Source organism: Uloborus diversus, chromosome 9 (assembly GCF_026930045.1).
Source record: "Uloborus diversus isolate 005 chromosome 9, Udiv.v.3.1, whole genome shotgun sequence".
Classification (NCBI taxonomy): Eukaryota; Metazoa; Arthropoda; class Arachnida; order Araneae; family Uloboridae; genus Uloborus; species Uloborus diversus.
The window spans coordinates 60317255-60343934 of NC_072739.1; the positions used below are offsets into that span (position 1 = coordinate 60317255).

Here is a 26680-nt window from a genome sequence, read left to right on the forward strand (position 1 = left end):
GTGCAACTAAAGAAAAGCAACATTAAATAACTTTCATACAAATTTGCAAAAGATTGCAGACATGGGTTTTGAAGAGCAATTTTTTTCAATGCAGAAAGATGCGAGTTTATTGATGTAAAGCATTTTGAACAAAAGAGAGGTTGAATAACTTTATCCATAAGCTCACATCTTTCGGCATTGACAAAAAAAAAAAACGGGTTTTTTGAAGAAAATAAGTATCTGCCATTTTTTTTGCTACTACATTTAATGTTGTTTCTTTGGAAAAATGACCAGACATCCAGAGTGTCACAATGATGAGGTTTGACTGTAACACTTGAAAAGTCATCTCACAAAATCAATTTCAATTATACACATGCACACATATATGTTGCTGTGCTAAGTCGATGACATATCTGCAAATTTCATCGAAATTGAGTTACTGTCATTGAGGAGTTCTTAGTAACACATTTTACCTAAATACAATGTCTTATGGTCATTTGATAATAAGATAACTTTTAAAATTCAAAAAAAAAGTAACATCTGAATCAAATACATGGAGGCATAACTTTAAAAGATAATATCTCATTTTGAGCTCGGCTGCAGATGCGACTTTTGCGTTTAGCACAGCAGTTTTACTGCTTTGCCCACCACGAGGGCAAAGCAGTTAAATTCAGAGTAAATTAGAAAAAAAAAGAAGGTTGGGGGATCTTGTCTATTTTGAGTTGTCAATGATATTTCACTCATGTAAAACATTAACAAACATTTTAAGGAATATATATAAATAAAAAAATCTTTGGACAATTTAGACTTTTTTTTAAAAAACTCAGCATGCAGATTCTATGAACAATAATGATTGTAACAATTTTTTTTTGGCTGAGAACTATCTAACCATCATAAATATCAGTAGTGGGTAAATTCTGCAAAAAGCAAGTCATAGGCAAATAATGCCTAATATTTTCAGAAAGTATATTTACAAAATAAGATTTGAAAACTTTATAAAACTGCACAAAAATATATATTATATATACATTAAAACACCAATAAGGCTAAGCATCTTATGACAATGTTGTTTCTTTCACTATGTGTAACAACACATCAAAATTGACAGTCGGATCAAAATCCTTCATAATATCATCTTCCGACTCAAAAGGCTTAGCAATTTCAAACTGTACCCAGTGGTATTGAGCACATTTTCGAGCTCCACCCAAACTTTGTATGAGATTCTGGACTGTTGGATGCGATAGCCCAAAAAATTTAGCTCCTTGACCATCAGTGCTGATTACTTCTTTACCACTGAAAAAAAAGACAAATACAGAAATATTCAGCTACCTAGAAATTTCAAATAGACTGACAAACATGAAAGTCACTAAAAATGCTTGACATTATTTTACATACCTGCCAACAGCTTCAAGTGGAAAAAAAGGGAGACTTAAGTTTAAAAACTAGAGGAAATTAGAAGCTATTTTTTTACTGCTATATAATTATAAAAATTAAAAATAGATTAATCGGAAATGAAATGATATGTCAAATCACATACTTGTCCATTTTAGAAGATGATAGACAAGAAATTCAAAGCTCAGAAAAGTGATAGTTAAAAAGATTGCTGCACCGAAAGTACATTTTAAACTATCAACAGAATTCTACTTTGAAAAGATTCTTTTTCCCTAGATATTTGCAAGCAATAATTAGCTGTCAAAAAGAAATTTAAATTTTTAAGGGAATATAACTTTATGAAAAAGTCTTTGTGAAAAAAGTCAATAGAGTTTCTAATCTATAAGATAAAAGTATGTTTAAAATAAAATCTCTTAAGTGAAAAAATATTAAATATTATTACTATGTTGTGGTTTAAAAACTTTTTAGACAAATATTCTAATTTGTAGCATTATACAAATCACTAAAATGTAATGAATATTTGATTTCCTCTTTACTTGAATAAATATGCTTTATTAGGGGCTCAAGGTGTAAATTAATATTGTAAGCATAAAAAAATCTCCTGCATTTCTTCTTTCCTGCATTAGTAGCTAGCAAAAGGCATTAATCCACAATAATTCAATAATTGTTTAAACTGGGTGATATTAAATAAGAATTTAACATTTTGGTAAGATTTTGCTAATTTACTTACATAAATACAAAACTGAAATTTGAATGAAAATTGTGTAAAGTGCCTTTTGAGATGATTTTTACAAGTTTTTAATGCTAAAACTTCAATTTTTGTAAGGATTGCAAAAGATTGCGCACTGAAATAATACATACATGCTCTAAAAGAAATAGGAGCGGAAAAAATCTTTTCTCATTCAAGTATTTTTTTTCATTCTAAAGTTAAACTAAATTATTTAAATAGCCATAAGCAATCATATTCATATCCGAAAAATCTTTTGAGTTGTTTGGAAAATCAGCAAATGTGAGCATTGACCAAACAAACCGGGATGTCTGCATTTCATTTAACTATTTTGAGCGTTGTAGCAGTTATAACTTGAGTTAGAGGGAATAACTTCTGGTTGAACCATTATTAGCATTGAAATAAGTAAATTCTTTGTGGGATGGAATAAAAACCATGGAGAAAATATTTAAATAATACAATTATAAATAATAATTTCCAAAGTTGCAGTAATTTCAGACAGTTAAAAAACATCTTTCCCTGAATAACCAAACACAAAAGAGGTTTGTTGTAACATCAAAACACATTTTCACAATGTATTTTGCATTTTTTATTCATATTGGTATCTCATTCATTAAAACAGGTTTTATATAGCACTAAACTTTAAATGTTTAAAAACATTATAAATTCAATCTCAACAATTAAAATTAAAAATTTGTGGCAACATACCATGCATTATTGATGCTTTTTAAAAGCCCACTGTGAACTTCATTTGGTGAACTTCCAACTAGGCTTCGCCCAGGATCATCTTCTGGAGTTATTTCAAACTGTCATAAAATAAATGAATAATAAATGTATATGTGAAAAATAACATTCATATTCATTTAAGTCCAAAAATAAATAATACTCATCAATTAAATTGAAATATATTCAGTATTTTGTTTTAGATACATCAAAAAAAAAAAAAAAGATTGCACAATAACAAACTGTTGGTAACCTGATTTGTAGTGATAAGAATTTTTTATGATGAAGACCTTTTGATTCGTCTTAGAAAAAATATGCAAAGATATTTCATGCTTTATTGTTACAGGCATTCAGGGTATCTACGAGCCACTCCAGTCAACTTTCGACCACTTAAATTTTGTTTAGTATACTCAAAAAAATAAATAAATAAATAAATAAATAATAATAATAATAATAACCTAGAAGGCCCAGAGCTGTACTCTGCTAGCAAAGTTATAAAAGCAATTTTCTACTCTTAATTTTAAGAAAACAGCTTGCCAAACTGTACACAGCAAATTGTAAACTACAACAAATCTAAAGTTACTATTTGGAAGCTCTTTTACAATGCTAATTTGAAATTCTTTGAAATCCTATAAATCTTTTAAAGTAAGTAACGTTATATGCATTTATTAGGTATTTCATTTGCTAAATGTGGTGAATTCCTCAGTATCTATTACAGTTTATTTAGTAGCATTTAGTAAAATGTCAAAAAGTAAGGTATTATAGTTTTTCTCCAGTTTTCAGGCTCTTTGATCAACCTACGTGCTAAGCTTAGCTTTACTGTTTTCCTACTATGAATGCATTCTATATACAAACGAAAGTATTAACTTTATGAACATTTGTTTCCAAAAATGTATTTTCTTTATCTTATCTCGCCATGGATCCCACTTAAAAATGAAAATCAAAATTAAGTACTTTAATAGTGTGGCAGCAGGAACAGTGAAAAAAAAAAAATCCCCGATTTTTCTCTGATTAAGTTCCTCAGACAAGGCAATAGTGAGGTTTATATGGGAAATCTGCCCTTGCAGTTTTTTCAACTCACACTTGGGGGATCATTTTGGTGTTGATAAAAAAATATTAGCCATATTTTCAGCTCTTTACCTCAAACAACCTTTGAGCTTTTCAAAAAAAAAACATGTTTCTTCGATTTAATTTCTTTTTACATAGTAAAATACAAAAATAATGAACGGTGATTCTTTGCCCCCTTCCTTATTCTAAGAAATAAAACACATGAAAAAATATTATGGACATAATTTTTAAATGAAAAGCCGATTTTAGCAATGGAAATAAAATTTAAGTATTTTCTTTTAATGGTTTTCTGGAGAGTGTCACTCACCAAATTTTGTCAGAAAATGTCGTTCATACTCCTCTACACTCAGGATTTTTTTCAAATTTTTTGAAGTGGTAGAACTATTTAAAAAAATTTAAAAATATATATTTTTTTCATAATTTTGCATTGAAACAAATTTAAATATTTTTTATTGTCACATAATTCATTTGAACTAAGTCGGTAAAAAATCGTCTACTGAGTTAAAATTGTTTGTATAGTCGGACCTTGATATAAGGTCACTCCACGGAACTTCACAAAACTGACCTTATAAGCGGGGTGACCTTATAACAGATTCATATATATATATATGTATTTATTGATAAATAAGGATGTATTTACAAGGATGTATACATTAATTCTTTTCAAAATTTAATACGTCTAAAAACATCAGTTAATTTAATTATAAAAGTTGAATCGATTTGAACCAGTTGAAATTTTTGGAATTAATAAGAAATTTTGAAATGCTTTTTTAAAACTTCCATTTATAATAAAACTGCATTCAAATATGCCCAAGCAAAAAACTGATGTGCAACTTACCTTACTTAAAATTACATTAATACAGGACTGACGCGTTTTTTCTTTAGTTTAAGCACAATGGTTTCCAAGTATCTTCTAAAAATTTTCTTCGGCTTCTAATGACTGGTAAAAAATTGCAATATGTACATACTGAGTGCCCACGTTACTGCTTCATATTTTAGTATCACTGTCTTAACACTCACTTTCTACTGTTAATTTACTACGTTAATAGGAAAAATGACTTATCACTTTTTGAGGATTGTATATTGCAGAAAATTCTTGGAAGTGAATCTATTAGGCAATGAAATCATTTAAAGAAATCAGACAAACGTGACCTTATAAGCGATTAATGTATTATGACCTGACCATATATCCGATAATACATAACATAGAATTCCTATTCAGTGAGCCGGTACTTTAGAAAAGTGACCGTATATGCGGGGTAGCGTTCTAGAGGGTGACCATATATCGAGGTCTGACTGTATTTTCAAACTAAACCGTTATTTTCTTTTTTCGTAACTTTTTGCCTAATTATATTGAGAAAATTTTTCCGTTTTAAGATTAAATAACATTTTAGAGAAACTTGTTATTTTATCTCACATTATATATAGAATTATTCTTAATTGTTAAACAGAGTTGCGGCAAATCCCTCCCAATGATGTGAAATAACTTAATACTTTCATCTGAATTTATAACATATACTTCTCTTGAATCTAGAATGGATTCTAATGAAAGATGCATCAATTTTAATATCCATTTTTTCTCAATCATCTTTAACTATTATCCCTGTACAATCCATGTACTGTGTCTGATACAATCTGTATCGTCTACTGAAAATCCTTTATATATATTTGAATAAAAAATGGCTGAAGATTTAGAATTAGTGGAATTGGGATTTCCTTGAATCATTTCCGATCATGGATATTGTTGCATTTGTGGCTCATCAAATATTTCAAAAGTTCCATTTGAAGCTTGCAAATAAGTATTTGGGGAACGACGAATATTTATTCCTGAACGAAATCAGTGCTGTAAAAATCATATCATAAAACAGCAATTCTATGATGAAGACATCAATAATTTTCAAATTTATTCCAACACGAGTATATTAGAAGTTCGTGATTTGGAAAGATCATTTGGGCAGTAGGGTTCATACTCAATTCAGATAAAAAAATTCCATGACTTTTCCAAAACTTTGTTCATGACTTCATAAAACTTTTCATGACCTTGTTACACAAAGAGAATGGTACTATTTAATGTCAAACTTGTCAATTTTTTTTCCGAAGTGGGCATTAGCAAAACTTTTACATGAATGCCACAACCTCATCGAGCACTTACTTGACTGAAAAAATGTGAGTGCACACTGCAGAAACTAATAAACTGTTCTTATTTGCCTTTATCATATAAACTTCTTTTAAGTAAAAATATAGTGAATGCAATATACTGTGATGTTTAAATGTCTAATAACTATTTAATAAAGGGGGCAAAATAGTAATGAATGGGACAAAAGTTGAACGAGTTATTATTAAGTTTCCAATAGCAAATTTACTTGAAAAAAAAAAAAAAAACAGTGCTTCTAATCATCCATGTAAATTGACAGTATTTTCGTTCATTGAACGTCGTGTCTGTCTGTAAATTCATTTTTCTAAACCAGATATTACAGCTGGCCACATGGATCAATTTTTGTGAGCTACACATTAGGCACCCCTGTTTGAATATTAGAATTCCCCTATTTGTATGTTCTATCACCTGACTAAAGCAGACTACTACAGAATATAACATATAAGAAGTTCTAAAAATAATGGTGAATTCAAAATTAGGGATGTCCCAGCAGTAAAATCACATTACAAAAAAAGGCAGGCGACCTGTTACAGAAGCAGATGCAATAGGAATTCCTAAACTCAGATTTGTTTTTGAGATCGTTCAATTTTCGAGTATTAATAGCCTTTACAGGCAAAACGGTTAAATCACTCAAAATTTTAATTCTCTATTGTTAATTTACTACTGCCCAAGGCATTTTTCCATGACTTTAAATAAATTTCCATGACTTTTAATGAAAATATTAATTTTCCATGACTTTTCCAGGTCTGAAATTTTTTTTCCCCCATGACTTTTCAGTATTTCCATGACCCGTACGAACCCTGACTATTGGTAGTGATTCATTCATAATTGATAAAATTGGCAATTACTCATTTTCAGAAAAGCAGTATGCGGTATTTACAGGTCTTACATGAGAACAATCTGATAAAACCTTCATAAAATGTTAATGCTCATGAAAAACTCCATAAATTATAATGTTAATCAAGCTCTCTCTGTTTTTTTTATTCAAATTACAAATCAGAAATTCGAATGCAACAATATTCTCCGTTTTTGGTTTAATTTGGTATAAAAAACAAATGGTACACAATTACTGTGATGAAGTGATATCTTCATATGAAAATTATGTTTTGCCTCACTATTTTGGAATTGATGTCATCAGTAGGGAGATATTACTCACTAATACTTTAAACACTGCTAGAAAATTGTATCAAGTAAAAGATAACCAGTTAATATTTATTTGTGATGGAATATATATTCTCCATCAAAAAAGTGCAAATAATGAATAACAAAGGAAATCATATTCTGTTCAAAAAAAGGTCCCATTGTGTAAACCATTTAAGATATGCACCACAAATGGTTTTGTTATGGACATGCTTGGGCCATACACAGTTAATATGAACAATGCAGAAATTATGTAAATCTTCTAAATGATCCTAATGGTCTGATGAAATTACTCAAGAAAGATGATATTATTGTAGTTGATTGAGGCTTTCGTGATGTGATAGAATATTTGGAAGAATTGGGTTGGGATTCAAAGTGCTGTAGCCCTTTTTCGGCTTGCACCACTAGGCCAGGGCCTTAGCATGGCCTAACGGGTAATCCGGGGCCAGCATGTTCAACCCTCAGGTGTGAGTAAAAAGGAGAAATTTAGGATAAAATCTCTTCCCAATAATAACAACAGTTCTTAAAAACTTCATTGCAGTAAGGAAATTAGATAGCAAAAAACTGCTACGCAAAATCTAGTCCATTAAAATTTTCAATGACATATGTCACAATATGAAATTATAGTATACATTAAAAATTACATCAGTAAACTGTACATAAAAGTTATTAACCTGAAGGGTATGATTACTATTTCTTATAACTATTCAAAAGTTCAAATTGACAATGTTTCAATCAGGCCCGGCTCCTGTGGTAGGCAACCTAGGTGGCCGCTTAGGGCGGCAGATTTTAAGGGCGGCGATTTTTTTTTTTTAAGTATGAATATCTGTTTCAGTGCTATAAAATTCACAGCTTCAATGCTAAAACAAAAATCTAGAGTGTGCACCAGTACTTGGATATTAAAGACAAAGTTTGGAATTTAACTAGAAATTTAATTTAGTTTTAGAGGCAGCAAATTGTGTGATTTAAAATTTTTTTGAAAATATTAATATGTTTCAATGCCATAAGATGCACTACTTTAATGCTAAAAAAGATAATTTAAAGTGGGTGCCAATGTTTGGATATGCGAAACCCAGTTTGAAATTTAACTAGAAACTCATTTTAATTTTATAAGCACTTTACTATTATTTTTATTTTATTTAAAAAGTTATTATTTTATGTTATTATTATTTATTATTCAATGGCGGGAACAGTACTTGTTAATATCGCCTAGGGTGGCAAAACTATTAGAGTCGGCCCTGGTCTTAATGGAGAGTTTTGGAATGTGTGACTTTGTTTTGAGCACTGGTGATAACTGCCTAAAAGTCATTGACGTGACTGCCAACATTTGAATTCTCAATACTCACCGAAAAAGCAAGAAAATTTATACAGGATGTTCCGTTTTAACCTGAAAGACCTTTATTTTTGCAACTGTTAGTCCTAGATGGTATACTTCCAATTGCAAAAATGTTCAAAATCAGATGAAGAGTTAAGATACTGATAGTTTGAAGCAAAAATTAAAATGAGTCAAAAAATACAAATTTAACTTTTTATATGGGCCTTAGGTCCCCTAACTAATATTTAGAGAAATAATCTCCATTGAAAACTACTACCGACACAAAAAGCTTGACAGTTGTGTGACCAAAACTCAAGGAGAAATTCCAGTTTAAAGTTTTAAGAGACAATACAGAAGATGAGATTGGAACTTATCGCCGTTTCAAAAGAAATGATAACTTGTCAAAGTAAGAAAAACAAGGTATTCATATTTTTCATTGCTATTCAAAAGTAAATAAAAATGTTATTCCCTGATACGCAAAAATACACAGCAAAACCTCAAATGATTTGAAAAACTACACTCTATGCACACATATAATTTTGTGTGAACACTTGTTAGCTGTTATATTTTCCCCCCAAAAGGTGTTATTGATGGCTAGTGAAAAGTGGTGTAAGTCACAAATGTTGCATGTTTGTGTTAGAATTATTTTTTAATGGAGATTATTTCCCTAAATATAAGTTAGGGGACCTGGGACCCGTATAAAAAGTTAAATTTTTGTATTTTTTGGCTCATTTTTATTTTTGAAAGAAACTTGCAATATTTTAACTCTGCATATGGTTTTGAACATTTTTGCAACTGGAAGTATACATCTAGGACTAACAGTTGCGAAAATAAAGGTCTTGCAGGCTAAAATGGACTACCCTATATATTAAATATGAAAATATGGTTTAAAAAAAGGAGATTATAGTTTAAAGTTTAATAGTTGGGAACTACATAAATGGTTTGCTTACTCTAGGCCCAATAGGACTGTCTGTAACAGTGCACTGATACAAACACTGTAAAAGAGGATTCTTCATGCTGGAATATATCCTGGAGCTACAGAATCCAACTGGATAAATACACTGTTCTGTATGAAATCCAGGTCTATCATGTATAATCTGGAATATATTTAAAAATTGGTCTGAATACACAAAATAACATAAGAAAATGGCTTTAACATTCATTATCTTGACAAAATATACGATGGTTAAAACATCAACTTTAACAGCATTTGAAAACGATAAATGAAAAAAATTTAACACTTAACAATATTCAAATATTTTTAAGTCAAATTAGAAAATTTCATCCCCTAAAGACAAACAACTTCCAAAATACAGTTAAGAAGATTTGAATCTACTTTTATCACAGCAAATATTTTTATTTATTTATTTTTTTTGAAATGCGGCATTGATCAGAGGCGTAGGAACTTGGTGGAAGTAGGGGGAGCTGAGACACATTATGCCATAACCAGAAAATAAATGGGGGGGGGGGGGCACTTAAATTTTTTCCCCATAAGAAATTAGCTTCTCTCTCCATCTCTCTCTCTTTCCCACCAAAGTTTTCAACCATATTTAATAAATACATTGTATATAGAGATAATGAGGTGATAAAACTCCGGTTTTGAAAGGGGTCGGTCAGTACTCAAAGATGAGCACGTATAAATAGAGGGGTTCCTTGGGACCCTCCCCCAGGAAAATTTCAAAATTCTTGTTCTAAAAACGAGTTTTTAAGCGATTTTTGGAATATTAAGGGGAGAAATGGTACGAATAAACTTCCCTGAAAATTTTTCGAAATTAATGTCTTAAAAACGGATTATATACCATATTTGTTAACGCTAGTAAAACTAATATGACTAGAGGGATTGTCCCCGATCGAATTTTCAAATCGATGTACATCTCCCTCCCAATATTTCGAATTTGAAGATCCAAAGTGGGATTGTAGACAATCTTCAATGGTGTCAGGGGAAAAGGCTGTAATAAGGCTCTACTCTGGTAATTTTTCAAAATTGTCCTAGAGAGCGTTCTTCAATGGTGTTATCAGAAAAGGTTCAGAGGTTTCTTCTATTTATTTTTTTCGAAATTATAATCTCTAAAAAGCGCGACTGCGGATGATATTTGTCAGCGTTAGGGGCAGGTCCCGAATAACAAAATGTGAGGCCCTAGGCCTGCAATAATTTCAGGGCTCCCTGAAGACTATTAGCCCTGTCGGAAGGCATTTTCGTGGGCCAAAGAACTATGTAAATTATTTATCATGTGCATTCACGAATCCCCTTCGGGGCACTCGAAATTGTGGCATGGTAAATTCGCTATTGGCAGAATTAATAAAAATTCTCCTTTAAGGAAGTTCTTTTCTAAATGAAAAGTCATTATTTTTTTATTATTACTTTTAAAAATACATGGATTTTTTTTTTGTATAGTTGTAATGCTATGCATAATTCTTTCAGTAATTTGGAGCCCCTTAGGTCAGGCCAATTAGGCTCAGGTCTAATTGGCCTGTGAGGTAATCAAGCCCTGGTTAGGGGCCGAGTAATTTTTTGAAATTGAATTATCAAAAACGGAATATTCTTTAATTTCCCATGTTGTTGGAGAGCGAGGTATTCAGGGACTCTCTTTCGGAAATTTTCAGGGAACCGAGTCCTGAAAACAAAATTTGACGCGCTCTGTAATAATTTTGAAGGAAAGGGAGGACATCGGCAGAGTAGCATTAGAAGACTCTCTTATTTTCTGAGAACTAGGAAAAGGGAAAAGGATGAAACATTAGGGTGGAGAAACAGAACGTTAGAAATGTGTTAAAATGAAGTGTTCGTTATATATTTTATTGTTCAGATAAATTTTAGTAAAAGTCTTTGAGAGAAACTAAAATATTGTAGGAGATTTTTTTAATAAATGGAAAATAATAAATGAAAAGTTACAATTTTGGCATGAAAATATATCTATAACAGACAAAAAAATCGTAAATTAGGAAAGCAGAAAATATGAATAACTCTAACTTCGTAAAGTAATATGTTCAAAATTTTTCATTTCAATAAACTCGCACCTTTTAAAACAGATTTTTACACAGCAACTGTTTTTATAATCATTGAAAGATTTTAAGAATATTATGATAGTGAAGATTTCACCGATTTTGATTTATGTGAATTTTTGTTCCTGTAGTGTAAGTACCTTTAGTATTCTTTAAATGATATTTATCTTTGCAGTTTTATAACTTCATGAAAAAAATCTATCCCTGACGGTGTAAAATAAAATAAAATAACGGGCACATTTTTTTTTGTTTTTAATTTTTTACCGTGGGATAGTTCTAAAAATTGCGTTTTTTTTTTTTATCACAGCAATGATTTGCGCCCCCAAAATTAATTTCTGAGTACGGCGCTGATTTATGTCGTTTCTTTTGATAATATTTCCCATCAAAAAATAAATAAAAAATTTGTTTGAATAATATCTATTTCATGCGCTACGGGTTCTCTATCTGGAAACGGCAGGGGCGTAGCTAAGGGGGGGGTTTGGGGACAAACCCCCCCCCCCCCGAAAAGTTAGTCTCAAAAAAAAAGAGAAAAAGAAGAGAGAAGAAAAAGAAAAAAAAGGAAGAAAAGGAAAAAATTCCGAGCGATTATACATACATACATACATATATATATATATATATATATATATATATATATATATATATATATATATATATATATATATAAAAGAAGTAACCCCCCCCCCCCCCCGAAAGTCGGGTCTAGCTACGCCACTGGGAAACGGATTACTTTCGGTTTCGATAGATCATCGAACAATGACCTTTTTGCGATCTGATGGTACTTTTTGATCAAAGCATAGAATTTAAACCCGAAATATATATACGTTCATGATCCCTCGAGAATTAGTTTAGGACTGTTTATTGTTTTGTAACTACATAATTAGACTTTTGGGAAATCTTTAAAGAATTTTCTTTGTTCGGGGCTTAACTTTTTATGAAGGAAAGAAAAATGATAAAAGAGAGAAATAAACGACGGAAGAAAAAATAAATAAATAAATTTGTTTGTAAATAGGGATCCCCCCACCTTTCCCGAGTTCTTTTCTTTTATATTTATTTTTTAATGTAGGTAATTACAATGAATAAAGAACAATACCACTTGGCCTTTTAGTTTAACTTTCACGTAAAATTTTGCAAGTTTATTTTAATCAACCAGTTTCAAAGGACTCCGCTGGAAATTCTTTACATTGTGCCTAAGAAGTCAGATATCTTAAAATGAGATAAGTTTCTGGAAAGTTAAAATCACTTGATTTGAACAAGTTGCTTACCTTAGTAACCTTTTTTATAGTTATGTCTGTATCACCTTCCATATTATTCATATTTAAATGCAAAACTGACTCACTATCCTTTTTGTGATCACACGACAAAAAAAAAAAAAAACAACGCATGCGAGGCAAAACTAATAAGAATGTGAACTAAACTGCGATGCCGCTCTCGAAACACAAGCTCAAGGTGGGGAGCAAACCCCTATCGGTACTGGTACTGATTTTTGCAGGCCGCGGGGCAAAGCCCACTTTTCCGCAGCCGGTAGGATAGCTTGTCTAAAGTTCTTTTAATCTTCTTCTGGGAATCAAGAGGTGTGCAAACAGTGAGAAAAGGGTGAAGGTGGACTCAAGTGCACTGACCACTCCGTCTGTCGCCTGTTTTTGTTGCTTATTGGGTGGAAATTCTAAGAAAAGGCAGATCACATTTTTAAAATCAGGTTTGAGGTAAACAATGTATGACAGAAAGCTGCTGTGCGAAAATTGCTCCGGGGGAGCTGAGCCGGTTTGAAATATTCCAGGGGGAGCTCAAGCTCCCCCCAGCTCCGACGCCTATGGCATTGATTATTAAAACTTTAAGAGGTAATGACTTGATTACTTGTAATTCATAAAGCAAAGGAACAGCACTAACTTTGCATAATTTTTAAACCAAAGGCAAACATAGTTTAAAGAAGCAAATTACTGACTCAAAAAATACTCTGAATTACACAGTCAAACTCTACTGAAATGTTACATCAAACAAAATATTTTTTAAACACTTAACTTGTGATTTTTGCATTAAATAGTATGTTTAATTATAATTAATACAATTAATAATTCATAGAGATGTAAAATTTCCGGAAATTTTGAAATGGTGGAAAAAAACCGGTTTTTTACCGCTTTTTTTCGGGAAAAATTGGAAAAAATGGAAAATTTGATTTTTTTATGAATAAAATTAGGGTTTCTTAATAGCTTTGTGTTTTTTGGAACATATACAGGGTTAAGCATTAAGAAATATACGCTATCCACAAATCTGCTTGACAGAAATACACATAAAGGTAAGATTAATTAGAAAAAAAAACTTTTTGTTTTATAACTGAGAGCTTTCATGATCAAACACCAGAAATAAGTCAAGTCGTCATTCAACCAATAATATTGGGTAATGTGTGTGTAATCATAACAATTACATTTTATATTTTAGATTGACTTTGAAACTTGAAGTATTAATTGAAACTTTCGTCTTTCAAACATGATTGTTTCTTTTTTTTTTGAAAGAAAAATAACACAATGTAACTTTACTGTCTGAAAATGTAAGCTATTGAATTTTGATTTTTTCCAATCCAGTCTCAGACCAAATCAAAACTAAATTGGTGTTTCTTAAGCTGAACCAAAACTACAGTTTCAGTTTATTCATACAGCCGTGCTGAGCACAGTAATAAAAGTAGTTATACCAGCACTTTTGAACAAATTTGAGTTATTATAACTCAAATAATGTTCTCTGTTTCGTATTTTACTTAATAAATAAGATGTTTTAGGGTCATTTGATCAAGAACTATTGTTTTGAAAAATTCTTTAAAAAAAAAAAGACATCTGAATCAAATATAGGGAAGAGCCACACTTCGTCGTGGATAAAGTCGTTCGTAAGATGGAAATTTGTGACCAATAAGTGGGACTACGGAAAAAAACAGCTCAAACAGAAGTTTTAAGAGTTCCAAAAAGTTCAGGCATTTGTATAAATTCCAAAGATGCCAGAAACGTTTGAGACCGGACACAAGTCCGCACTGGAAGAGATACCTTTCACTGATTTACCATTCAACCGGTTCACATCCCCCAGAGGCATAGGATTTGGTCTGTAGACACTCCAAGCACCTTAGAAAGCGATTAGATATCGCCAAAATCCGAAGTAAGGCTTGATTTGAGATAGAATCAGCACAAGCGACAAAAAATCTCTAGTTTTTTGCGAATGAGGGCCATAAAATGAATCAAAAAGTGAACCAGAAGGACATTTTAGAAGTTATTGTACTTCTGTGAGCCTAAGAGCACTTCAGTATTGTAGACTGGACATTTTCCTTTAACTCCACACCGATTCATATGGCCAAAAAGACAAGAGTGGTGCAAGGCGCATTGTTTTTGACATGATAACTTTAGAGTGGACACTGTACTCACTCGACCTCAATCCCATTTATAACACTGTATGGCCTATTTTGGAGTCAAAGGTCTACCCTAAACACACATAAAATTGAACTGCCTAAACCAATTGCTTTGAGCCCTTGAATGAAAATTTCAACAAGCAGTTGCATCTCTGTATTACTGCAAAAGGCTGCCAGTTTGAAACCAATTAAATTCATTGATTGCTTCTTATCATCTCTTGAATCAATCTTCTTATCCAAAAGTATATTTGTTTTGTTTACAAATTTGCATATTTTCAATTGCAAATACATTAATAGGTTCAGAAATTCCAGAACACGTTTAATTCCTGACATTGAACGTAGCAGTGGGTCGCATGGATTAGTTTTGCTTGCCGTATGTTGGGCACTACTGTTTTAGAGCATTAGAATTCCTCTTTTTCTGTATTCTATCGCCTGACTTAAGATCTTTATTTTCTAAAACATTCAACAAATTAAGATAAACTCTGATAAATTTAATAATAAAGTCCTTACGAGTGATGCAATCGAACTCGCATGCAACTGAATTGCTTTTTTTTTTTGAGTGGGCATGGCAAAACTAAGAACGTGAAATTTTGCTGCTACAAAATATGAAACATAAGAAGTGTTGAAAATAACAGAAAATTCAAAATAAGGGATGTCTAGGCAGTAAAATCACATCGCAAAAAATGGCAAGCGGCTGTGACACAAGTGAATGCAATGAGATTTCAAAATTCAGATTTGATTTTTGAATCGTTTAATTTTCCACTTTTAATAGTTCTTATGTGCTATACTGTTAAATCACTCAAGATTTCTAGTGCTCCTTTAGCTAATGTTCCTTTCTCTTTGTCCAAGACATTTTTCCATGACTTGAAATAAATTTCCATGACTTTCAATGAAAATTTCAATTTTCCATGACATTTCCAGGTCTGAAATTCTGTTATTTTTTTTCCATGACTTTCCAGGATTTCCATGACCCATACAAACCCTGAAAATATCTCATTCTAATTATTACATTTACATAATAATCGGTATTCTTAAAATCAACTTACCACTCCTAGGCTGTGTATAGTCAAAGGGCCAAGGAGAATTGGAAATATGGGTCTCCCTGCAACATCCAATGGTATTGGGGCGACCAATCGCTTATCAGTGGCAGACACTTTCTTCTTCTTAGGTCTTGGTTTTGCATTTTCATCTGCAGAAAAAATATAATAGGTATATTGTGGAATGCATTGATAGATGTATACTTAGGTTTTTTCTTGGTGTTCATCACTCAGCCTAAATGTGATAAGGGGCCAATCATTCTAAGGGTCCTGAGGGAGAGGGGGGTTAGAAAATCTCTACAGACCTTTACTTAAGGGGGGGGGGGTCAAACCCATTCTTATGTAATATTTTCCAAGCTGATATTTTATATTAGAAATTGAGCTGTCAAGTTGTTTGGCAGAGCTCATATTTCATTTGTGTCTGGAAGGTAAAAAACGTAATAGGAGAAAATGTTATTTACTTGTTTTACAAAGAATAAGAGTGCAAAAAATAATAAGGGAGTCACAAGATGTATGGCATGTTCTATTTTTAATTAGTATTGCATCATATATTTGAAAAATAAAAATGTTTGCTTTACGTCAAGCTGCGAGTTTTAGTGTAACGGATCCTTTTCTAACAACACTTGTATATTTTGAAAAACAAAGAGGAATTTTAAGTAAGAATAGGGGGGAGGGGTTTGAAAAATATTACTTACCCTCACCTTGGGGTAGGGGGGATTAAAAATTGCCACGATCATCCTTATGTTATTAACAAATAGCCCCTGATCAACAGTTCAAATTCAACATTTTAGCAAAATTTTCTTGAAGCAGATAATTAAGCTTACAACAAGACCGTAAAAATGCTTCCATAGTTTATTTTTATTTTCAGTAATTTCATCGAATTTTTCTTGGATAGAATGGATTTCCAATGCTTGGTTTAAATATTTTTAATAGTTAATTGAACTAAAATGGTGGATACAAATAGAAAGGGTGCATTGGAATGATGCACTTAGCAATTCAGCAGAAACAATTAAACTTATTCCTGAAGACAAAACACTGAATAAAAATATATAATATACAGAACCACCTTATAAAATAGTCCAGTATCATTACCAAAACAAAAAAAAGTTTTCTTCTAAAAAATGATTATCTAAGATTTTTTTCAAAGATTTATTTTTTTCACGATAATTTCTGAAAGGTTCTTAACTTTCTGATGCACTCATTCCTTCTGTTGGAGAAGAGAAAGGGAGTACTTTGAACTTAAATATTAAGATAAGTAATGCATTATATATCAAGTGTCAAATAAAATAGGATTTATGTTTGGATAAATTCCCAGGAAAGGGAACTTGTTCCTTTGTTAATACTTGAAAATATTGTTTAAAACAATTGTTGTTTTATTTATTTACATTGGCTATATACTTTTATAAGATTACAGATGTTATTTAAGAACAATTTATCATACATTATTAGTTGATGCTAAATGCATCTTATTTTCATTTCTGTTCTGTATCCCCACACAATTTTCAAATTCTGCCAAATGATAAAACTAAAAGGTAATGAAGAACAATATATTGAATAATATACTGAATTAAGAACTACTGAGCATTTCATACATTATAATTATTGAAAAATTCAAATGTGGCATTCGACTGAAAAGATACACTTTGAAACTTGTCCTTCAGTTTGCAATCTTCACTGTCCCTTTAAGGATTCTTCATGAAAACCATACCTTGATGAAATTGAGCATATTGTTGCCTCAGAGCAACACTAAGACAACTAATCCCAGGAATAACATTAAGATATCCTACTGTTCCTCTGAGGCGACGATTTGCAGATTGATTTTTATGTAAATATAATTTACTTCTGTGCAAACATATCTGCTTATTAGTATAACGAAGGAGCTCAAATTTATTTTGATATCAATATATTTCCTAAATCGCAGTTTCAATAAATATATAGATTGAAGTCCCGCTGCCGAAAGAGAAAAACAAAAATCCTTCTTAACTAAAAAGGAAGAGAAAAACTCTGCATTATGAGTAAAACCACAACCCAGGAAGAGACTTTCAAATGATGGCTGATTACAATTATTGATGTTTGCCATATGCTGTTAATAATTAGAAAAGTAGCATATGCATTAACTTCATTTTCGTTAACTTATTTAATTATGGCATGGAAATTTAAACTATAATAACAGAACTTAATTATATTATTTTAAAAGACCATATGAAAGTGGAATCCCCACCATGAACAGTAAATCACTAAGTGGTTAGTGGTGACCAGGGTTTGAAAATATTCGATATTTTGATATTATCCGCTATTTTCAATCAGCACAAACTAATGTCCTTAAATAGAATACGCATCCTGAAATCACAATATTTTCTTATAGTATTATTATAATAAGGAAACTTAAAATAAATATTTCTGTCATTTTTTATACCTTAATATACACTTCTAAAAATTTGTGTACCTTATTTTTTTTTTTTTTTTGTATGAATGATACTTACCATAATTCCATAAATTTAATAATTTTATGCTGTGAAAATAAAATATAGCATGACTTATACTGGATAACGGTTATTATATTCATATGCTCTGTTTACCTAAACATATGTGCCTAGCAAAAATCGCAGTAAAACATTGTATAATCATATGACAAAGTTATTTAAAACCATGTTATACTAATATAATTTATTACTTATTGTAATATGTAATAAAAAGAATTAATATTTCATCTTACATTTTTATCTATTTAATTAAATCAATTTAGCATTCGCTGCATTACTTTTTTTTTTTTTTTTTTGTTAGCAACTTTTGCATAACTATATAACTCAGAAATAAAAAATAGCCTATGCATTAGTCAGTGTAGAGTCTAGTCATAGGACATTATCTTATTTTTCTTCCCAACGTTTAGTACTTAACTTGGCACTTTTAATCTGCATTAAATTTGATTATTAATAAAGTAATTTAAATATTACTCTGTTATATTAATGATGCATTAATACATCATAAAATATGGTACATTATTTTTTGCTTAATTTTAATAATAAATAAACAATATTACTATGATCAATATAATTTTATATTGAAAGTACCATAGTTCGAAAAATAAATATTGAAAATATTATATTTTTAAAATAAATATTGGATATATATCATGATATATATCAACTGATATGTATCGACGAAGCTTGGTAATGACAGCTAATTTTTAACTTGATTTAAAGAGACAAAAGAAAGTTAAGGAAAAACTATTAACTTTGACTATTCATATGTTTGTATGAAGTTGCTTCAAATCATGCCTATTTTTTGTGCATGAAAAACCAATATAAAAATACAGGAACTTAATTTACCCAAATTGCATTAGAAATTGCCCTTAAAGTGATAAATTTCAAAATACGGGAAAAGGTAAATTTTACTTCATATTCCTTGCACCAAATTCGAGGTCATTTACAATTTTTTTTTCTAATATTTTGATCAATAAACAAAACACTTTCGACAAAACTTGTTATTGATTGAATTAAGAGGTATATGCAGGGTTCATACTCTATTTGGATGAAAAAATTCCATGGCTTTTCCAAGACTTTTTCATGACTTCAATGAAAATTTTCATGACCTCGTTACACGAAGAAAATAGCACTATTTAATCTCAAACTTGCTAATTTTTAGAAATAAGTATTAACAAAATGTCTATATGAATGCCACAGACTCATTGAAACAGTTACTCATAATGGAAAATATAGAAAATATAAGTGTACACTTAAAAAACTAAACTGTTCTTATTTGTCTTCATCATTTAAATTTAAGTATTATAAAAATGCAGTGAAACGAATATGATGATGTTTACATGTCTGAGATATTTTTTCTATAAACAAACAGAATGAATATTGAATACAATAAAGGCTGAATGGGTCATCATTAAGTTTCAATAAATTTACTTCAAAAGTTGCCTTTTAGTGTCAACAGTGTATTTAATCATCCACGTAACTTGACAGTATTTTGGTTCTTTAAAGTAAAGCCACACATTTTATTTTTTTATGTTTTTAAACCAGATTTTTTTTTTTGAAAAAACCATTCAGTAATGAAACAATCTTCTGGTTCAAAAGTGTGCTTGTTTTGTTTACTTATTTGCACATTTTCAAATGCATATAAATGAATAGGTTCGGATTTTCCAGAACATGTTTGATTCCTGACATTGAATGTAGCAGTGGGTCGCATGGATTAGTTTTCCGGGCTGTATGTTAGGCACTACTGTTTTAGAATAATAGAATTCCTCTTTTTCTGTATCCTATCGCCTGACAAAAGGTATTTGTATTCTAAAACCTTCGACAAATTTAAGATAAACTCTGATAAATTTAATAATAAAGTTCTTACGAGTGATAGAGTCGAACTCTGATGCAATGGAAATGCTTTTTTGAGTGGGTGTGGCAAAACTAAGAACGTGAAATTTCGCTACTACAGAATATGAAACATAAGAAGTGTTGAAAATAACAGTAAATTTAAAATAAGTGATGTCCAAGCAGTAAAATCACATTGGGGAAAAAAAGGCAAACAGCAGCGACAGAAATGGATGCAATGACGCTTCAAAATTCAAATTTGATTTTGGGATCGCTCAATTTTCCCACTTTTAATAGCTTTTATGTGCTGTTTAAATCACTCAAGATTTCTAATGCTCCTTTAGTTACACTTTCTCTTTATCCAGGACATTTTTCCATGACTTGAAATAAATTTCCATGACTTTCAATGAAAATTTCAATTTTCCATAACTTTTTCAGGTCTGAAATTTGCTTATTTTTTTCCCATGACTTTCCAGGATTTCCATGACCCGTACAAACCCTGTATATGTGAGAAATAAATACCTTTGTGCGGAAAAGTAAATAACAATCAACAACGTTTTGACGCACAAAATTAGCAGATTATTGCAGACCGTATTTTGAGGTTTCAGGGAACCTCTTTTTCAATGCAAATAGTGAACTTTTTGATGAAAAGACATCCAGCAAAAAAACCTAGCTTTTACTAGAAGTCTTTTCATCCAAAAGCTCACTATTTTACATTGAAAGAGAGGTTCCCGAGACCTCGAAACACATGCATGCGGTAATCTGCAAATTTTGTGCCTTAAAACGTTGTTGATCATCATTTAAGAGACATGTGGCTCACAAAATGGACGAGCAATCGGTATAAATATTTCAGAAAATTCATTACTGATATTTAAATGGTAAAAAAATAAAACAGGTTTAAAAAAATACATCAGGCACATAGAAATCATGGAATGAGCAAATTTTAGAATTGCTACGATGCCAGTGGAAATTGTGAAAAGTGCAGCAAGATGGTACTTAGACAAATTAACATATAATTAAAAAATTCACCTGAGGGTTTAGGTGGAGGTCTTTTTTTCACAGGATTCTTTTTCTTTGGTACAGCATCGACATTTTCAATACTTGCTGCCTTAGTAATAGTAGAAATCACATTTGCTAGTCCAGAAATGGGAGTGGTTTGCACAGAGCCATCTTTTAGTGACTGAAAATTCAACAGTTTTCTCAAGAGAAACCTAAAGTCATTTAAAGAAAATTTTAGTACATATCATACTCAAATACTGTTAAGTGTGGTATTCAGGCATTATCCCATAGGTCATTTTAATCAAAACCAAAAGTAATGGTAAATATCTCAACCAGTAAGTTTTGTAACTCCATCATTGGCAATTTGTTGCACAGTTGGTAGTTATTTTTTATTTTTCAAAAGAGATAATACTTAAGTACCAAAATTTTAATCAAAAGCAGAAAGGCATAGGATTTATCTCATATCGATACTTTTAAGCCTGTTCAAGTACTTCATTTTTTTTACATTTACTTTTGCAAAGTTGAGTTTCTTCTGGAAGAAACTGGAAAAAACCAACAGAAAACCAAACTTTTTTTTAAAAGTTCAAGTATTAGATTAGCACAAACATGTTCTAAGTAGAAACGTACCAAGTAGCACTTTGGCCGAGTAGCCAAGTTACTGAGTATTCAGCCTTTCACTACTCGCCAAGTTACCGAGCACCAATTATGTTTTAAGAAGAACCACCAACACACATGTAATGAATTTTGAACTTATTGGAATAGTAGTATAGACCTCCTTGTCTATATAATAGTTTTTAAAACTAAATTCCTGCTGAAATTTAATTACGCATTATTTAAAAAAATTTGTTTATATCAAAAATTTTACAAAAAAAAAATATTTTTAAAATTAAAAATAAATAACTAAAAGGTATGATTAATCAAGTTGGAATTAAAACAAATTACACCAATATATTACAGTTCTAGTCTGCCAAACATAAATAATTTTAAAAGCAAATAAAACAAACGTGCAGAAACACTGCAGAAACCTGTTTCTGTGTTACAAGGAACGTCTTTTTCAGTGCATAATATGTGAGCTAAAGAATGTAAAGACATTAGACAAAAAAATCCGACTTTTGTCGGATGCCTTTAAATCCACGAGCTCACATTTTGTGCATTGAAAAAAGAATTCCTTGTAACGCCAAAGCACGTGTCTGCAGCGTTCCTGCACTGTGCTTTTAATGTTGTTTTATTTGCTTTTATTTTTTAAGCAAATGTATTTTTATGTTTCTTATAACTAATTTTTGTTTGTAGCAAAAATCCATTTTTAATATAAAAATTCCATATTTTCTACACTTACCTTTTTTGCACAATTTTTAATAAATAAGTTTTATAAACTTTAGGGACATTAAAACAAAGATTTATGCCATTGAAATATTACTAACTTCATTATTCTCAAAATTCAAATTTGACTTGTAAATTTGAATTGTAGATGATATCAGAATATTATATATGCTTGCGCTTTTTTATAAATTTTAATATCTGTCTTTGACAATATTCAATTTTTTGCAACTACTCGGTATTGGCCGAGTATCTGATTAAAATTTGGCCGAGTACTGCATACTCGGCAAATTGGCAGAGTACCGAGTACTCCGCAAATTGGCCGAGTACCGAATAGTTACAGAGTACTCGTTACATCTATAGTTCTAAGACTAGTTACATCTTCTATAAGTAAATAACATCATTGAGATTTTTTTTTTTTTTTTTTGAGACAATAATCATCTACTTTCAATTAAAAGCTTTGGGAGTTTGAAAGGTATATTTATACGGCCGTGCTAAGCGCAAAAATCGTATCTGCAGATGAGTTCAAAAGGAGACATTGGGTCGTTTTCAATTTTTTTAAAGAAAAATACCATAATAAAATTGGTTTTAACTTCATTATTAATTTAATTAAATTCAATTAAAATAATAATTTCATGCATTTTTAACTTTTTGCTGTATTAAATTTGAAAAGAACTTCCTGCAGATCTACTAACTATATAGATGCACAGATGAAGTTATGCTTTTGAGGAGGGAGAGGGTTACGCAAATTGGGACAAGGTGAGCGGAGAGGGAAACAATATGTGTGACTTCACACATTTTGGTCGAGATAAAAAAATTTAAGAACAATATGTTTATGGCATATAACATGCAAGAGACAAGGGGAGGGGACATGGTGAAGGGTGACATTTTGTAACAAAGGGGTGGCAAACATGTTGAAGAAAGTGCCATCATTTCAGGGCTGTGAAATCATGAAGTTGAACTGATTTTGAGATAAAGAAGTCTTAGTCAGGAGGGGAGGGCTTTAAAATTCCAAGAGTCAGTCGGTCATCTTTCCCCTGCTTTTCTGGCATGGCTGCAGAGTCGGTGTCAGACTGATTTCGGGGTAAAAGAGTTGGAGTCGGAGGCAAAGGCTTTAAAATTTCTAAAAGTCTGAACTGAACTCTGGGTACGTTATTTTTGTTCTGACCCCACAGCCTTGAATTACTTATGGATAGGCTTGCCAGATTTCTGAAATGGTCAACCGGGACACTAAAATGCCCCCCCCCCTATTGCTGGAATTCAAAAGGGTACTTAGAAAATTTTTACAGTTTTTTAGAGGGTAGCTCATTTTTAATGCTATGAATAAATGATTACTAATTATGAACAAAAACCAGGAAGATAAATTTAAGCATTTTATTTCTTACACATTAATATTCATACGTTAATTAGTTAGAAAAACACTTTCAATGAGGAATAAAAATTTGAATTAATAGGCTAGAACTTTTTCAGTTTTGATCTTGTTGTAAAGATGTTAACAAAAGCTAATCCAATGCTAAATAATTTTTCACCGAAAATTATTTAAAAACTTTTTTGGTCCTCTCTTTTCAAACAAATTTATCTTTTTATGGGACGGGAATAAACCAGCTGGAACACCGGTATTTTGTCTCAAAACCGGGACATCTGGTAAGCTACTTATGGACAGCCTCATATCTATTGTTGTTGTTCATTGTCGTGTCATATCTATTGTTGTTCAGTCAATTGAACTGAAAAAAAAATAATAATAACAGAAGTAAGTACAGCTGAACTATGCCAAAAACACTGAATTTGTAAGCAGTAGCCATTATTTGCAGAAATCGTGAATAAGTAAAACAGGGTAGAAAAAAAAATTCATACGTATATTTCCAACAAAATTGCCATTATATTTATTTGCACTAACTGTGTATACCTAAGTTCTTTGTAAATTTATAAGCTTGAGCTTTCATTCCTGATCTTGTTAATTGGAAGAAAAAATTTATTTAATCAAAGTTTCCTTGAGAAGCAGTGCACTCCACAAAATAAAATAGAAACCTTATAATCTCATGTTCAAACAATTTATAACCCATCATTAATTATCAGTCAACTAGAATGTTTTATTAATATTTACAAGATAGGATTAATTGAGCTTGGGAGGGAAATTTGAAAAGAAATTTTAAACACCAGCAGTATTAAATTTTAATACTGCTGATTTAAAGCGGGTCTGTTTGTTGAAGGTACAACAAACCTTTACTAACAAGTAATGATTTCCTAGTTACACATGTGTTCTCATTAAGTTGGGGATTGACAGTATTTTAATTTCAAACTGCGGGGATAGAATGAAAGAATTAAAATAGCTACCTTCTTTCTTCTTTGGCAATTAAAATTTTCTCTTGCAAACGTGCTACTTCATCACACAATGCAGCATTTTCCTAGGGGGAAAAAAAGGTACTTTAAAAAAGGACTTTTTTGGTAAAACAAAACTTGGATCAAATGATAAGCAAATGAATTCACACATCTAAACTGTAAATAAAATCACATGTCTAATACTGATTGATTAAAATAATAACAATAATGTTTTCAACTATCAACAAAAGGACATTTAATATTTTTTTTCCCAAACAAAAACTAACAAATTTTGAAGACAGATTAAAAATCCATTTTTCTGTATACATATATAAATAAAACATATATTTTATATTAAGGGGTTTATTGCCCTTTCTTAAGCTTAAATTACGGTTTTAATGATAAACCAAACATATTTATAGCTTCAAAAACAACACCAAGGTTCATTTATTCAGACAACTAATGCTATGCAGTAAACAAAACTAGTTAGAGGGAAAATATAACATTTCTTTTCTAAAATGGAAAGTAATTTCAAAAAAATAAAATAGCAATAAACATTGCTATGTTTGTGTAAAGCATTTCGCAGCAGAAAAGGAAAAAAAAAAGGATAAACTGCATTAAAATTGCAGACAAGTATTTCAACTTACTATGCGTAAAAGTGACAAACATGTATTAGCAATGCGTTAACTTTTTTTCACTAGACATATGGTCCTTTTTAGAAATCAAAATTAACTGTTGTGACTCCCAGAACAGTAGATAAATTTCTCACAGAAGCATATTTAATATCATGAACTACACGAAAGAAATTAAATTACTTACAAAAACAAAACCTTTAGCAAGTTTTTTCAACTTCTTATATTTTTCACGAAAAATGTCGTTATTGATTCTTTCTGAACGTTTTTTGTTCAATCCGTAGGCAGAAGGAAAGAAGGGTGAACTGCTACTTTCTGGTTCATTATAGGAATGAATAACAACATTTCTTCCCAAATGCGGACTGCCGTCTTCTGAAATAAATTCGTTAAATATATCCCGTTCCATTAGAATGAAAAAACATTCATCCCTGAAGAAAATTACGTTCTTCATGCAAACAGTAAACACTACTTCATTTCATTTTATTAAGCACTAAGGCTCAGTATTTGGATCAGAGAAAACATTACTGCGTCTCTACTCTCCAATTTGAATATTTAGTTCATACAGGCACTTTTAAGTCCTCAAAAAAATGAAACCACTCGGCAGCATTCGAAAAATGTAACCGGTGTCACCACGAGCAAGCCCGTCATTTCATATTTAAAAACGCGGTCGCCAACTGGCTACATTGTAAACAGAAACGAGCTTGGCGAAAAAAGTTATTGACGTACTGAAGCATGCGCAGTGCGAGAGCAGAATACGCGTTTAATAGTTTTTCTTTCCGAAAGCGCGTGTAGTTGCTAATAAAATGTGACTGTGGGTGCGCAATGTTTCAATGAGGAAACTATTCCAAAACTAAAAGAAATTGATGAAGAGTTTATGTTTGTGTCAGGAGGTCCAGAAATTTGTTTATGATCATCGATAAATTTTGAAAATAGAAAAAAAAAAAGAAAAAAACTTTCTTGAAAAAATTTCAAAACATTACTTTTAGCAAGACTGCAAATCCCACAAGGTGAGTTATATATTATGAATATGTATTAATATTTGTATGCATTTTACAAAATAAATGTGCTATATTTTTTTCTTTATTATTGCAGTCTTAAATTTCAGTGTTCAAAATCTCGGCTTTCCTAACCAGGGTTGTTTGGCCAAAATGTTTACAAAAATTTTAAAAATTGTTG

The 26680-nt window shown here is 30.9% G+C and overlaps 1 protein-coding gene across 1 annotated transcript; it reads right to left on the minus strand.

Annotated features, from left to right (window-relative positions):
- Positions 1-339: 339 nt before the first annotated feature.
- Positions 340-25978, minus strand: LOC129229888 (transforming growth factor beta regulator 1-like). The gene is made up of 7 exons (XM_054864270.1): positions 25692-25978; positions 24888-24958; positions 21267-21448; positions 15934-16076; positions 9450-9596; positions 2807-2904; positions 340-1272 (listed from the first exon to the last, which is right to left on the minus strand). Exons 1-7 carry the CDS (start codon positions 25953-25955, stop codon positions 1035-1037), a joined length of 1143 nt encoding a protein of 380 aa, XP_054720245.1. The 5' UTR covers positions 25956-25978; the 3' UTR covers positions 340-1034.
- Positions 25979-26680: the final 702 nt, after the last annotated feature.